Below are 15,704 nucleotides of genomic sequence, written 5' to 3' on the forward strand. Positions count from 1 at the left end.
ACTTCAAGTGCTACTTCCTCAACCCTGGCGTTTTCGAAGCAATTTGGAAATGGAAACAAATCTTCCTATGCAAGACTCCAGCATTGTTCCCCAGGCCCTTACAAGCTGCGGTTAGAAAGGCAGTTAAGAACCGCGGCGACTCCGGGCCGATTGAAAGCAAAGCAGGGCGCTTGCGCAGCGCTGGAAACTCGCTCCGAAGGGCGCACTTGCAGGGAGCGGAGCTTCACGACTGACCAGCGCCTGGTGTGCCCTCCGCTCCAGCTGGGGAAATAGCAGAAGCGCTCTGGCAGAAAGCGCTAGTTTAAAACAGGGATAGGCTCTCAAACGGGGGAGAGGGCATATCTCAATGGTCAGCGCTGGCTTACCCACAGACCGACGCAGCGTGCAAGAGAATTAGTTTATCTCCTGCGCTGCCTACAAACGAAAACAATTGTCTAGAAGACTGGGGAGTGGGGTGGGGAGGGGTCTTCATCAGGAGCTGGTTGGGACGGCAATGCGCACAGCCAGAGAGACCCAGTCTTCCATCTCCCAGATTCTCTCCCGCGGCCCCAGTGCTCGGGAGACGTGGTGGCCAGGCCCCGGGTGGCCAGTGGCTCCTGCCAGCTGGGCTGTCTTTATTTGCAATCTCTTTAACTCCCTGCGTCGGGTCCTCTCCCCCTCAGCGTTCTGTCGTGGAGTGTTAGACAAGCCCTGTCGTCTGTGGGCTCTAACCTCAGAGTCAATATTATCTCAGATGGGCACAATAGACTGGAATGAAAAGCTAATATTGAACCAATGAAGTCCCTGGCCGCGCAGTGGCCGAAATCACCCTTTGTTGAGCTGTGCTGGCTAAGTGCAGGGTAGCCCGGCCAGGCCCAGCCTGGTGGGTGGGGAGGTGCACACAACTGTCCCCCCACAGACTTCCTGCAAGCCTCCGATGTCCCCCCTGCAGTCCCCACTTTCTGCTCCTCCTGCTGTCTCCAGAGGCCAGGAGAAAGTGGGAGGTACTGCATGATCCCAAGCCCAGGCACGAAAGGGGCTGTCAAGGCATAGTGTATCCTGGTCCCTAGAGCCCCCAGGGAAGGGAGTGTGATAGTGGGAGAGGCAGGGGGCAGCTGAGGGACTGAATACGGGGACCCTTGACTCTTCCAAACAGCAGCAGGACAAGGTTTGGGGGCGCGGAGCTGGGAAATGTGCACAGGCCCTTGCAGAGGACCTCATAGGCAGCTTCCCACCTGTCCGTTCCTGTGGGGGCTAGAGCAAGCCAAGGCCACCGCAGGGCAGGCGGGGTGACCCCGTGGAGAAGCTCTTTTTATGCTTTCTGAGCAACCTGGGGAGCCGGGAGCTGGGGAGCAGAAGGTCAGCGGGTGGCTGCCGTTGTAGACCCAGGCACTAGAGACCCTGGTCTTCTTGTCCCTGTAGCGCAGAGCCGGGCCCTCCTCACGCACAAACCTGGGGGAAAAACTCCATTCCCAGGAGCTTGGGATTCAGGTCTGGCTGGTGGGCTGAGTGACAAGGGGGAGCTGTGCTTGTGGAGGGAAAACCACTCCCAGTGCTGCCAGGAAGGCTAATGGCACTCCTTCAGGACCCCCACCGCCACCCCCAAATGCCTCCATGGGCTCTTCCCCATTGGCAGCAGACCTAGGCCTAGAGCCAGCGACCTGGGGGGAGGACAGAAGGCTGGGGGCTAGGTGCGAGGTCCAGAGGAGTGGCCAGGGGACAGTGGAGGGCTGGTCACACTTTTTGGGGGTGGGGGCTGGATAGGTTCTGCACAAGAGAAAGCCGGAGGAAGGTGTGGGAAGGGAAGGGTAAAGTGAGAACTCCCCACAGTTTGTTCTCGCTGATTCTTGAGCACAGGTGTCCTGCAATGGTGGGTTGGGGGAGAGCCTGTCCCAGCAAGTGGTGAAGTGTCTGTGTGAGCCTGTCTGAGCCTCAGTTTTCTCATCAGGGAGTTGGGTACAATGGTTCCTTCCACATACAGGGGGGTTGGATTCGTGGAGATGGAGTGCCAGCAAACAGGACTTCAGAAGCAAACACTTGATGGGAGGGAGAGTTAGCCTTTGAAGCTCTCCACCACAACCCACCCCATGTTCCAAAGAGAGCAGAGAGCTTAGACTCCAAGAGCAACTTCTCTTTCCTAAGAATGGTCACTAGACTTCTTCCCAAGCCCCAGGCTGCCCCCTCAGAGTTCAGAAAATGGGGTGGTGCTGAGAGAAGAGAAGGTCAGGTTCTAGAAGGAGGCCAGTGTGTCAGAAGCTGCCAGTGGGCTCAGTTGCTCTGGAAAGAACCTGTACCCCTGAGTTAACAGGCAACCCCAAGTTGCAAGGCTGGTCATAGAAGCAGACATTGAAGCTAAAGAGTGCAGAAGAACTGGGGAGTATATCCTCTGCCTCCTGTACACCCCGTGGAAGCCACCTTGTCTGGTTTTGGGAAGCACCTGGCAGCCAGCTCCAAGCTGGTGGCCCAATTAAGCCCCAGCTTTCTGGGGTGTTTAAGGGGAGTATGGTGCCAGAACCCAGGTGGGGCTAGGGGTGGGGTGGGGAGTGCAGGAACACCTGCTTCCATTTGACTGAGAGAGTCCCTGACCAGTTCTTGAGTCCTGTGGCGTCCATCACTGGCCCCTCATCCAGCTTTCCTTGGCCTGGACTCTGGCTTTTGTTTGAGGGCTACGACGGAGACAGAACCCTATCAGCAGAGATAGCCTGTGTGAAGGAATCCAGGATTTTGGGGGTAGGGAGAACGCAAGGGCCATTCAGCAGCAGCCTCTCAACACGGGAAGATTCAGGGGAACCCCAGGGATCTACAGGCCAGTGGTAGGGAGCTAGGGGGGAGGAGGAGGGCAGAAGCCAAACCACAAGTCCAGCCCCCCCACACACAGTGTTCGGCTCCTGCACCCCACACCGACTAACACCACCACCACCACCACCACCAACCCTCCCCACACCCCTCGGTCCACAGGTTTGTAACGAACCCCTCGAGATTCCACAGGATTCCACTGTCTCACCTGCGGGGCGCATGAGGTGACACCTCAAAGCACTCTGGGAGAAAAGGGGTCCTTGGCCGGCATCCGGTTCCCGTTGCCTTATAGGGAGGTGGTGGTTGGAGGTGGGAATCTGCAGTCACCTCCGGTGTCATTATGTGGACCCCAGCTTCGGGGCATCCCGGGCTGACCACGAGGGGGTGCGAATTGGGGTGATCACAGGCTGCGCCCTGAGTCCACTGCTCAGAATTCCAGCCCCCGGAGCCCCTCTGCTGAGCCTCGGCGGGCAGTCAGGTGCGGCGCTGGGACGGGGACGGAGCTGGGGCTGTGTCTGCGCGGGGCTGGGGCTGGGGCTGGGCCTGGCACAGGTGCCCAGGTCGCCCTGTCCTTTTCAGAGTGGTGCCTGAACCCCTTCCTCGTTCGGTTCCGTAGAAGGCTGCGAGCGGACGCCAGCCTGGCTTATGGACTCAGAAGCCCAGGGCGGGAGCTGATGGAGGGAGCAGGGACTGCAGGTCCAAGACACCCTCTGCCTTCTGCCACCTTCTGCCAGTGAGTCTGCATAGGTATTCTCTCTGGATTCGAATCGCGCGGTGGCATAATCTTTGGCGGCGGCGAGTCCACCCCGCAGCGGGTCCCCAGAGCTCGGTCGGCGCAAGGGAGAGAGAGCTCCCGGGCCACCCCTCACACGCCCGGGCCTCGCCACTAGGTGCCGCTGCGCGCCCGCCCATGGGACCCGGACTGCCCAGCGAGCCCTCGCCCTCAGAAGGGACAGCAGACAGGGATTTGCCGAATAAAAATGATTAAAAAAAATCTTCAAGATATTAACACTTTTCTTCCCCCCACCGCCAGCCTATATGTGGGGGAAGGCCGGGCAGCTGGGAAACTCAGAGGGTTGAAGGCAATCTTCACTGGGCCCTGAGGTGTCTCCTATCCACCCACGGGTGACCTTCCTGAGAGAGCACAGTCTTCACCCCGGTCTGCACAGTCCCCACTGGTTTAAGGTGCCCGCTCACAGGCGCTGCCCTAATGGCCATGACCACGGCTGGGTGACTCCCCCCAACATCTCCTAGTGGTCAGGACAAGGCTATGGAACACCAGCATTCAGGCATGCGCTCCCTCCTCTCCCAGCTCCCAAGACTGGAGCATCGTTTTTCAGAACCCAGGCCAGCAGGAGAGGGTGCTGCAAGGATCCCCCAGGTCGCCCAGGTCGCTTCTCTACAGCTGACTGGGGCCTTGTGTTCCTGTGCTTAGGGTACCTGCCCACGCTGGCAGGACCCGCTCCCCTTCCCACCAGAGTGCCTTCTGCAAGCCAGGAATCCGGAGCCCTTACTCCCACCTCCCTGTGGAGTCCCCCAGCTTCTCCTGGCGGGTATGCCTGGCCTATAGTCGCTGATGTTTGTCACATCTATCATTCAGCCTTCAGGCCCAGCAATCGGCCCTGGAGATGGGAAGGTGATTAAAAGGAAATAGCCCAGGTAGTCACAGAGGCACAGAGAGATCATGGAAGTCACTCAAGGTCACCCAGGCTTGACTGGACCTTTTTTTAATTTTTAAATTTTATTTATTTATTTACTTATTTATTTATTGCATAGAGACAGCCAGAAACCGAGATGGAATGGGTAGACAGAGAAGGAGAGAGAGAGACACCTGCAGCACAGCTTCACCACTCATGAAGCTTTCCCCCTGCAGGTGGGGACCAGGGGCTTGAACCTGGGTCCTTGCACATTGTAACATGTGCACTCAACCAGGTGTGCCACAACCTGGTCCCTTGACTGCACTTCTTAATTAGGGAGGGGGGTATGGAGGCATAACTCACATCCAGTAATATTCATTCTTTGCACTGTACAGTTTGAGGTGTTCAGCACACACACACACCAACATTCTTTCAGTGAGCACCACAGTGACAGAGTTGGGGGGGGGAGTCCTATTACTCCTCCAAGTTTCCCTACTCCTGTTCTCCACTGCCTTGGGTGGATTTTAACAGAGGACAAAAAATGCTGAGGTTGTACCGCTGCTGGAAGCTTGAAGCCCAGTAAGTGTCTGCTGGCAGAGTTGAACCCGTACCTGTTGGTCTAACTGCCTGCAGTAGGCAGATCCTCAGATTTTATAGAGCCTGACCTAGAGCAGCTATAGTAGGGGGTCCTGGATCTCCCCCACTCTGAGATGAAACCTCAGAACCCCCCTCCCGCACTTCTCAAACACTTGCAGGTACTTAACTAAGTACCCACCTTTCTAGTGCACTTAGAGAATAAAGAGGGTGGAATCTGCCAGCCCCAGTGCTGCCTTGCAGTGATAGGCGGCCTCATGGTCCAAGGAGTGGGGGCCAGAGACAATGCATCCAGTACCCAGGTGCCTAGGTCCAGCTCTGCCCACCCAGCTAGTTAATGAATTACTCTCCTAGTTAATTCTTTAGCACAAAGGGCCCCTCAGGTTCACAGGTATGAGTGCAAAATTACCAATGATTTTTCGGAGCACTGGAGCACCCCCCCCCCCACTCCATACACACTCGACTGTAAATTCATTTGTCACTTAAGAGAACCAGCAAGGTGAGCACTCTCACTTTGGCTCATCTGCATGGAGGGCCAAAGGCCCTGAGCCAGACCTGGCAGCTGGTAAAGGAGTAGGCTGCAGAGAACTAAGGCAGGACAGTTTGGGCCCTTGTGGGGGCGCGGTGTGCCTGCCCCAGGCAGAAGAGGGAGGGGAAACTGTCGCCCACTCCCTTGGGACAGTCTCTGGGCACATCCTGTCCAAAGGGGAAGGGGAAGGGGAAGAGGGTAGGGTATTCAAGAAGGTAGAACATTCCTTAGCACTCAGCTTGAGAGCTTTACAAGAGGAATGACACCCTTACATATTGCAGTTTGGGAGCTAACCACATTTCCAAACACCCGACTGGACCCCTGTTCACTTCCAAAAGTCATATATATCCTTTTGTTGCACTTTTTGTTTTATTGTTGTTGTCGTTGTTGGATAGGACAGAGAGAAATGGAGAGAGGAGGAGAAGACAGAGAGGGGGAAAGAACGAGAGACACCTGTAAACCTGCTTCACCACTTGTGAAATGACTCCCCTGCAGGTGGGGAGCCAGAGGCTCTAACCGGGATCCTTAACTGGTCCTTGCACTTTCTGTCACCTCCAAAGTCATCTTCTACCCCACTCCTCATTAAAAGGTTGCGGGAGACTAGCTGTGCAATGAAGGCCTCAGTGCTGACCTGCAGCCCCCTCCACCTTACAGGCTCTGGTTTGAGAGAGAGAGAGAGCCAGAGCTCCCAGTCCTCTAAGAGCCTCCTATGGAGATGGGGACCCTTTTCCTCTGGCTTCAGGACCCTAGTCTGTGACCCACTTCAATGTATTTCTGGTTTGGGAAACAAGAGACCCGACCCACCTCCATACACTAGCATCTCTGGTGGTGGGCAGAGCTGAAGACCTCCCTCCACCTTCCTGGTGATTTCAGACTAGCTGGTCAGGGTGAGGTCTCCCTCCATGTTGAGGGAGAGACTTTCAATCCAGAGGTAGTATTTTCAGTTGTTTAGGTCCCATGGAAGTGCGGCTGCAAATGCTCCCTATTCCAAGAGGCTCGTTCTTTGGGCCTGCGAAAAAGACCACACACACACACACACACACACACACACACACACACAGGGCCAGGAAAACCCAGTAAGTGCAGAGACCTGACGGTGGCCCCCTGCGGTGGGCTTGTGCCTGAGGTCAGGAGTGGAGACCCTGGCAGTTTTTCTGAACCCACACCTGATTCACAGGTGTTTACGCCTGTGCTTCTCTCCAGGCTGGGGCCACGGAAGGTCTCTGCTGGCCCCTCACTAAGATCAATGCCCAAAAATTCGATCCCAACCCTGCTCTTGTCTGAAGGTCTTGCAGAAACGTGAATTTTTTTTCCATCCCACCAAACAAAACTTGAAATGCAGAATCCAGAAATTGCTACAAACCTGAAGACACAGAGATCAAACAGGCGAGGTTCCAGGGAGGCCCCCGTGGGGGGGGGGGGCAGGACAGGGAGTTGGAGAAACTGCTGTGTGTGTGTGTGTGTGTGTGTGTGTGTGTGTGTATGTGTGTGTGTGTGTGTTGGGGGTTGTCCCAGGACTCCAGACCCCTTCATTCCGGAGGCAGGTGGCATAGCAGGCTCACTCTATTCCCTCCCTCCACCCACCCCCTCACTTTTGCGGGTCTCAAGACAACATAGTGACCAAACGCAGGCATGTCTTCATCCTTAAGAGAAATGACACGGGGCCTCCAAGTGAAAGAATTAAAGGTAGCCAGCATTTTTTTTTTAATCATTCGTTGTCAACGTGTAAAATACCTGCTGGTACTTCACTTTAGAAGAATGTAATTGGCAAAAAGAAAAAAAAAGAGGCGGCTGATGAATAGATAATAGATCTTTAACCACCAATAAACAGAGAGCTGCGCCAGGAGCCTGCGGGATGTGATCATAATTATGCCGCCGCGCGAGCCAATGAGGACGAGGAACGCGACCCTAAAATCAATCCCCAAACCCACGGCGAGCCCGAAAATGCGGACACGGCCCGGAACCGGAGACGCGCTCCAGCCTCTTGAGTTTTCACCTCAAGCCGCCCGCCCCGAGCACTGCAGATGGCGGGGGTAATAATAGCACGCACGATAATAATAGTAATGATAATGGTCATAAGAGCAATAAATGTAACGATGGCAACAACACGAAAAGAAATAGTGGCCACCACAACGCAATCTTCCTCTTGACCTTGAACCCTGATTTTAGATACTAGACGAGGAAAGGTTTAGAAGAAGGAGGTGAGCAGTCTCCTCTCCTAGATTGGAGGGGGGGGGGGCGAAAGCCCTTGGAATGTTGACGAGCGGGAGTTGGAAGCCCACCGCCTAGGCCCGGGTGAGGGGCTCGGGGTCCTCTGAGACGCGTCTCAACTTGCAAACGAACCAGGCGGGTCCAGGACCCAGTGTGATGCCATCCTGGGACACGGAGGCTACGCGCGGTGGGAGGCACCCCTTTCCCTACACCTCGTCTAGCAATTACTCCCCATCACTACCTGGGAAGGCGCCCTGAGTTCGGCTGAGATTGGGGGGGCAGAGGTGACCCCGCGGCTCCCTTGGCCCCCCGAGCGGGCACCTGGTCCTGTCCGCTTACCGTCGCGGTGCTCCAGGGGGCTACCCCAGGTCTTCAGACCTCGGATCGCGAGGCGGGGGTCAGCATCCGCCGGGCGCCGAGAATCCGCGAGTTGGTCGTCCGTCTGTCCTACCAGGTCAGGCGCGGTGGATCCTGGGGGCCTCGGCGGAGGCGGCGCAGGCCGGGACTCTGCAGGGACCGGGGTGCCCCGGAGGGAGTGGTGGCGGTGCTGCTGGAGGAGGCGGCGGCTGGCGGGGGGGAGGGGGCGGAGGAGGTGGAGAGAGAGGAGGAGGAGGAGGAAGAGGAGGAGGAGGAAGAGAAGACAGAGGAAGAGAAGCAGGAGGAAGAGGAGGAGGCCCAAGAGGAAGAAGAAGAGGAGGCGTAGGAGAAGCTGCAGCGGGCGCCCGGGAGCGAGTGAGCCAGCCGAGCGGGGAGCGCGGACCCGGGGCGCAGAGAGGCCGGGCGGCGGGGGACTCGGCCAGGGCGGCGGCGCCGACTCCGTTCCACTACGGGCCTCGATCCAGGCCTCCGGGTTCCCAGGCGCTCGCCTCCCTCTGACGCACTTTAAAGAGTCTCCCTCCTTCCACCTCGGGGCGAGTAATAGCGACCAATCATCAAGCCATTTACCAGGCTTCGGAGGAAGCTGTTTATGTGATCCCCGCACTAATTAGGCTCATGAACTAACAAATCGTTTGCACAACTTGTGAAGAAGTGAGCGCTTCCATGGATTGTGCCTGGACTTAGGGCGCCCTGCCCGCCTTTTGCAGAGGAGAGAAAACTTTTTTTTTTGCCTACCCCCCTTCCGACAACCCCCCCAACTCCGATCCACTCCCCCCCCACACACACGCCATCTCGCCAAAAAAAAAAAAAATCACCCCAATCCACGCCTGCAAATTCTTCTGGAAGGATTTCTCCCCCTCGCTTCAGGTTGGGCGCTTTTGGTGCAAGATTCTAGGGATCCTCGGAGGGGCCGCTCCCTCCCCTCCCCCCCTTTCCTTTTTTTTTTTTTTTTCCTTCCCTTCCCTTTCTTTCTTCCTTGCTTCCCTCCCCCAGCCCCCACCCCAAACAAACAAGTCCCCAATTCGCGGCGGTCCTCGCCGCGGGCAGCGGAGGCAGCGCGCCGCGGTCGGGGAAGCCGGGCAGCTGGGGGCCGGGGAGCCCGGGGCCAGCTCCACGGCGCAGCATGTTCCAGCCGGCGCCCAAGCGCTGCTTCACCATCGAGTCGCTGGTGGCCAAGGACAGTCCCCTGCCCGCCTCGCGCTCCGAGGACCCCATCCGACCCGCGGCTCTCAGCTACGCCAACTCCAGCCCCATCAACCCGTTCCTCAACGGCTTCCACTCGGCCGCCGCGGCCGCCGCCGCGGGCAGGGGCGTCTACACCAACCCGGACCTGGTGTTCGCCGAGGCCGTGTCGCACCCGCCCAACCCCGCAGTGCCGGTACACCCGGTGCCGCCGCCGCACGCCCTGGCCGCCCACCCGCTACCCTCTTCGCACTCGCCACACCCCCTGTTCGCCTCGCAGCAGCGGGACCCGTCTACCTTCTACCCCTGGCTCATCCACCGCTACCGGTACCTGGGCCATCGCTTCCAGGGTGAGTGCCACGTCGCGGGGCTCTGGGCGCGGGGCACTGGTCAGGGCCCTGCCCGAAGGTCCCCGGTTTTCCGCCCCGCGAGCTTCCATCGCAGACCGGACTCTGAGTTCCGGGGCCTGGGCTCACGGTTGGTCTGCGAACGGTGGCCGGATTGGGGGGCCACTGGAGGCTCCTCCTAGGGCCGCGCGTTCAGAGAAGTTTCCCCGTGCGTGCTCGGGCCGTGGCCGACTTGGGGCAACCTGACCAGCGTGCCGACCATCAAGCAGTCCCGGAGCCCACGGGGTGTCCAGGCGGTCGGAGTCCCGGGGTTCCGCTATCCCCCGGGACCTGTGCTCCGAGAGGCGTGCCCCCGGCCTGGCGCTCCGGTTTCGGTCCCCCATCCGCCTTAGACCTGAGATTTCTGAGCTCTGATCGGTTTGGGCAGCTAGAGGACTTTATTGTTCAAGGACCACTGCCTTTTAAAAAAATTATTACTGTTTATTGATTAATATTTGGGGGAGGCCTGCGGAGAGGCTGGAGCCCACGCCCGTGGAAGCCTGGGGGGCTTGGTGCGGGGGTCCAGGACCCAGCTCCGTAGGGCTCTCGGTAGCCACCGCCCTAGGCGGCCTCGGTTGGGTTTTGTTTTGGTCTGGGATTTTTCTTCATCTCCTTTAAAAAAATAAATGAACCGAGTCAGGAGATGCGTTGGAGACATCCATGTGTGGGGCTATTTTTCTTGCGATTTAAGGGGGAAAATAGTGTGTTTATTTCCCTTATTGGTTTAGGGTGGAAGATAAGTTGAAACTCCAGAAAAGGGGGCAGAGTGATGAATTTTGGAACCTGGAGCCCCCTGGAGATCTGCCTCCCAGGCCGTTCAATCCTCAGCCACTGGGCCACTTGTTAACCCTTTGCTTTCCCACCAGAACTTAGAACCATACTGACGTGTCCACAGTGGAACAACAATAACAACAACAACAACAACAACAACAAATACAGCATTTCTCTCTCCTTCCCAGGCCAGGCTCACCTTCATTCCCACCTGAAGTGTAGGCTTGTTTCCCTTTGTTTGGGCTGTTGATGAATTGCGTTCCAGTGGTAGAGAGTGAGCCCCCAAACTCGGGCTTTGCACGGAAAGTTTAGGGCTCTGTTCATTCGAGTCTGCCTGCCTCACTCCGGGCCCCAGTGCGGTGTGGGGCAGCAGGGATCTCCAGGCTGCAGACTGCCCTGTGGGTGCTAAGTAGTTTGGACACCCCAGAATTTCACTTGCGTCTGGCTGTTCTCCGGAGCCGGGTCCTCGGGACAAACAGGCGCACCAGGGTGAATGCCCGAGAACTGGCATTCCTGGAGGGGCCAGAGAACCCACTTCCAATCATGTCCTGGGGAAAAAAAAAAACCTCTGGAAAGTGGCCCATCTCCTCACCACCCTGAGGTCAAATTTCCCCCCCGAGTGGTTGGAAAGAAGAGAAACCTGTATCTTGGTGTCCCAGGACCCAGTTCCCCGGCCTGGCCTGGCAGCCTGCTCCAGTGCTTGGCACCCTGCTTGGAGGTAGCGAGCCTGGGAGCTCCAGGGTGACGGCCAAGCCCACACAGGTTGGGAGCTGGAACTGAACAGCCATGGGGTAGTGGCTAGGTGGGCACCTGCACAGGTACCCGGGCGGGTGTCCTCAGCCCAGGCCAGAGGTGGCCCTGGGCGGCCCCCACCCCCCACAGGGACCAGGCCTGAGCTTCGCTGAGGCCCAGAGCGTACCTCCTCCCCACCAGCCCGGCTCGGAAGAATTGAAATGGCACAGTTTGGCCTAACGGGACTTCTGCTGTGTCCCCTGCAGGGAATGACACAAGCCCCGAGAGCTTCCTTTTGCACAATGCGCTGGCCCGAAAGCCGAAGCGGATCCGAACTGCCTTCTCCCCCTCCCAGCTTCTGAGGCTGGAACACGCCTTCGAGAAGAACCACTACGTGGTGGGCGCCGAGAGGAAGCAGCTGGCCCACAGCCTCAGCCTCACGGAAACTCAGGTGAGAGAAAGCCAGTCATCCAGACCCTGAGGTCTGTTCGCCACCAGGCCTGGGGAGAGGACCTAGGGCAAAGGGGCAAGGTGACACCTGGGGCCTGTGTGGCTGAAGCTTTAGGGGCCTGGCTTCTTGGGGTGCCAGTGCATAAGTGAACTAGGTGCCCCTTTCAGACTAGGGTAGGGGCTGGATTTGCAACTGGAACCTGAGACACTTTTCTTGTGACTTTTAGAGGGGCAGATTGGTTGCCCGTTTGGGGGCTCAGAAAGCAGGAGAGCACAGCTTGGCATCAGGGGTGTTGAGGGCTGGGGACTGGAGGGAGGTGGATACCAGTCTGTGCGGAACCGATGGCTGGGCTCCTGCCCTGGACGGGTGTATCAGGGAACCCAAAGCGTAGGCCAGCAAGCCAGACCTTTGGGATTCTGGGGAAAACCAGAGACTGGGAGCTGAGACGGGGCATGCCTGCAGAAAGGGCTGTCCCAGAATAGGTTCCCCAGCACCCAGGGGTCCTGAGGCCGCCCAGACTCAGGTCTACTCAGGCGGAGGCTTCCAGGGGGCTCGTAGCTCCACAGGGCGGGGTCAGAGTTCCCCGAGAACTGTAGCCGTTTTAAGTTGTAACACTTGTTTTTCTGGGCAAAGAAGTCGAGGCTTTTGTTTTAAAACGGAGGAGCTCCTCGCAGGCTAGTGCGGGGCCTGGCGCTGGACGCCGGAGCGGCCCGCTGGGTCCTCCAGGCGGCTGGGGCGCGGTGGTCTTTGTGCGCCTCGCTGCCCACTCCGCCGTGGTCTTTGTGTGCGTGTCAAGCCCCGAGCAGCGACGCGCGCCTTGGGCGAGCGCCGGGAGAGAAGTGAACCGTCCTCCCCCTCAATTAGCAAACTCAAAGCGAATTAAACTCAGCCTTGTTCCCGCTTGGCTTTTTTCACAGGGGCACTTTGGGGACCAGGGGGAGTGCACGCGGGGACCTGGGCCGGGAGGCTCAAAGGAGGGAGTGGAGCAGTGGAGCGGACGTGGGGGACCAAGGGTGCTGGAGGGAAGGCCGGGCTGAAGGTGTAGCCGCTGCTGCCACCACCACCACCACCATCATCCTTAACTCACTTGTCAGATCTCTGAATAGAGACCCACAGTTCAGTGCATGCGTGCGGGCGTGTGTGTGTGTGTGTGTGTGTGTGTGTGTGTGTGTGTGTGTGTGTTGGGGGTGGGGGTTTGGAGTTACAGTCAGTCTTGCCTCTGCTCCCCAGACTTCCAGCAGCCCAAGTGGGGAGGCCGGGCCGCCAGCCCTTCATTGGGCTCTGGTGAGGACTTAGGGGGCCAGAAAGGAAGCTTGGGACTAGCTCAGTGGGGTAGGTGGGACTCTTTTTGCTTTTGCCTCCCCCCACCCCCCCACCCGGCTTCTTCTGTCTCCCTCTTATTTCTTTCTGTTCCCTGGTCTCTCAGAAGCGTTCACTTCTGACTTCAGTGCTGTGTTTGCTAACTACAAAGAACGCACTGGGTTGGCCCTCAGACCTCTGCACCTCAACAACCTCCAACTTGCCCCCCACCCTTTCCCTACCTGCTTCTGCCCACCTGCAAGAATCCTGGGTGGGGAAGAAGATGTTGGGGCCAGGGATGGCCACCTACGCCCAGGGTCCTGAACAAGAGGCGCTAAAGGCACCGCAAAGGGAAAGGACCCTTTCCCTTTGCTGCTAGAAGCAGTGGTGGTGTGGAGAAAGGGGTGCCCTGCCCTGCCATGTCCTGCTAGTCCAGGGAAGTTAGGGCATGTCTTTGAGCCCCCCATCACTTGTTACTTTTATGCAGGCTGCCCATTCTTTGCCAGGTTTTGCAAAAAATGTGGGCAAGGTGAGAGAGGACCCTTTTGCACTCTGGGCCTGGGGAAGGGTGCACCCACTTGAGGAGGGCAGGCTTCCAGGCTTGTGACCTTTGTGAATTGAGAGCTTTATTCCCCAAGGGACAGCCTTGGGTTTGTGTGCCTACATACATACACACACACACACACACACACACACACACACACACACACACACACACAATTGGGGGATTGGACTTCTCAGTCCCAGCCTGGTTCTGGACTGGGCAAAGTGGGGAGAGATTGTAACCACTGATGGAAGAAGTAACAAACCCCCATGTGCCTCTCTGCCCATAGGTAAAAGTATGGTTTCAGAACCGAAGGACGAAATTCAAAAGACAGAAGCTGGAGGAAGAAGGCTCAGATTCGCAACAAAAGAAAAAAGGGACACACCATATTAACCGGTGGAGAATCGCCACCAAGCAGGCGAGCCCCGAGGAGATAGACGTGACTTCTGACGATTAAAAAGGATAAACCCAACCCCACAGAAATGGACACTATGGAGCAAGCATGGAGAGTGAGCAAAGGGAGGAGAGGAAGAAAACAAAAAAACTTACAAAACAAAAAACAAACCACACACATATATTCGAGAAGGGAACCAGCAGCTGCGCTACACAGAGTTTGAGGGTTCTGCTCCGAGGCTGCTGCGTGGAGTTGGTAGGGGATATGGCAGCTCCCTGCTCAACACACAACCCTTGTCTCAAGAGGCAGCGAGAGAGTGAGTGAGTGAGGCCCAGAGAGGGACAGAGAGAATGAGAAAGGCAGAGAGATTCCTAGTGTGGCCCAGTGGAAGGCACTCTGACAAGGGAAACTGTCAAAGGCCCAGCGAGGAGTCGAGACAGGATGATTGGCAGGTATTACGTTTATCACAGTCCATTTTTTTTTTGTAATGATGATGAGAATGATAACAACAAAGTGAAAAAAAAAAAGGAAAAAAAGAACAGGACTTTTCATTTGCACTTCGAAGTGTCCCCCTCCCCCAGTCCTTAAAATTAATCAGGAGTAACTACGATGGGAATCCCACCTCCAGCCCCTTCCCACACCTGTTCAAAAACTTGAATTGCATGTAGCAGTTTGTTGGATGAATGGTGTCTACAAACAGGCAATACATTGTGAGTTTCTTTTCCTTTCCAAAACAGGTTCTGTGTGCCTTTTTTATTTTGACTTTTCTCGAGAAATGTGCAGTCCAGTAAACACATTTTTTATGCCTTCTGACGTCAAAGTGATTGTGAAAGCAAAATGAAGTAGGCTCAGCGGTAGTGGTTCCTCTTACAGAGAAATGGGGAGCAGGATAGGAGGGCTGGGGGAGGCCGGGGAGGGTGCTCACCGGCAGAGTCAGGACTTGTGCTGGGAGAGAAAAACATCTACCCTAAATTCATTCGATTTATAGGACATTCCCTTTCCAACATCCTGAGACTTAAAAAATCTTGATGCAAACTTCTCCTTTCGGTGGTTGGAGAGATTGGCTGAGTTCATCCATTCCAAACTTTCAGTCTGTCCTGTGCAAAAACTGAAGGACTGTAGTTAGCAAGGGGAGGGTGGTAAGTGTGGCAGAGGACATGGCGGCAAGTTTCCAAGCACTGAATTTCTACTCTGAGATCATAGACTTACTAAAGAGAGTGACAAATGCTTCCTAATGTCTTCTATACCAGAATGTAAATATTTTTGTGTTTTGTGTTAATTTGTTAGAATTCTAACACGCTATATACTTCCAAGAAGTATGTCAATGTCAATATTTTGTCAATAAAGATTTATCAATATGCCCTCAGAGTAGTCCTCTTGGGAAATTGAAGTGAGTTTTGTTTTGTTTTATTGTTGTTCTTGTTTGTTTGCTTTTGTTTTAAAGGTACATTATAATTTGAGTGTGGTCTTTCCCTCAAAGAAACTCAAGACACCAGACTCCCCTCCCACAAAAGGGACAGACTGGTGGCTTCTCGGTTACTTTAAAGAGAGATGAAGGTGGGAAAGGGAGAAGACTAGGAAAACTCAGGTCTTAAAGGAAAGGAAAGGGAAATAAGTTTTTCCATACTAGAGAGTTAAGTTTGAATCCCAGGTTTAAAATGCTTACTTCTTTTAACATTTAGTTAAAGAAAAAAAAATCTAGGCTTAGTTAAGGATCAGAAATAGTCCCCTAAGAGCTCCAGTGGCGCAATCGGTTAGCGCGCGGTACTTATACAGAAATAGTCCCCTGGGATTAAGGAAGACACTTTGCAAAATCAGAAG

At 56.0% G+C, this 15,704-nt stretch overlaps 1 protein-coding gene and 1 long non-coding RNA gene across 3 annotated transcripts; one reads left to right on the forward strand and one right to left on the reverse strand.

Moving 5' to 3' along the window:
- Nucleotides 1-8,905: 8,905 nt before the first annotated feature.
- On the forward strand, nt 8,906-15,277 carry EMX2 (empty spiracles homeobox 2). Of its 2 annotated transcripts, XM_007518460.3 has the most exons (3): nt 8,906-9,656; nt 11,462-11,646; nt 13,779-15,277. In XM_007518460.3, exons 1-3 carry the CDS (start codon nt 9,248-9,250, stop codon nt 13,944-13,946), a joined length of 762 nt encoding a protein of 253 aa, XP_007518522.1. In that variant the 5' UTR covers nt 8,906-9,247; the 3' UTR covers nt 13,947-15,277. The 2 variants fall into 2 exon arrangements, with proteins under 2 accessions (XP_007518522.1, XP_007518523.1); XM_007518461.3 differs by lacking the exon at nt 11,462-11,646 and having other exon boundaries at nt 8,908-9,656; nt 13,779-13,882.
- Nucleotides 10,132-11,494, reverse strand: LOC132532736 (uncharacterized). Its single transcript, XR_009544635.1, has 3 exons — nt 11,383-11,494; nt 10,663-11,011; nt 10,132-10,304 (listed from the first exon to the last, which is right to left on the reverse strand). It is a non-coding gene; the product is annotated as an uncharacterized LOC132532736 (long non-coding RNA).
- Nucleotides 15,278-15,704: the final 427 nt, after the last annotated feature.

The sequence above is a fragment of the Erinaceus europaeus genome, chromosome 14, assembly GCF_950295315.1.
Source record: "Erinaceus europaeus chromosome 14, mEriEur2.1, whole genome shotgun sequence".
Taxonomy (NCBI): domain Eukaryota; kingdom Metazoa; phylum Chordata; class Mammalia; order Eulipotyphla; family Erinaceidae; genus Erinaceus; species Erinaceus europaeus.

Excerpts from the sequence above, each read along its gene's own strand:
- EMX2 (XM_007518460.3), top strand. The coding sequence starts at position 9,248 with ATGTTCCAGCCGGCGCCCAAGCGCTGCTTCACCATCGAGTCGCTGGTG. Across the intron at positions 9,657-11,461 it reads CCTGGGCCATCGCTTCCAGG|GGAATGACACAAGCCCCGAG; the intron begins GTGAGTGCCACG and ends TGTCCCCTGCAG. Across the intron at positions 11,647-13,778 it reads TCAGCCTCACGGAAACTCAG|GTAAAAGTATGGTTTCAGAA; the intron begins GTGAGAGAAAGC and ends CTCTGCCCATAG.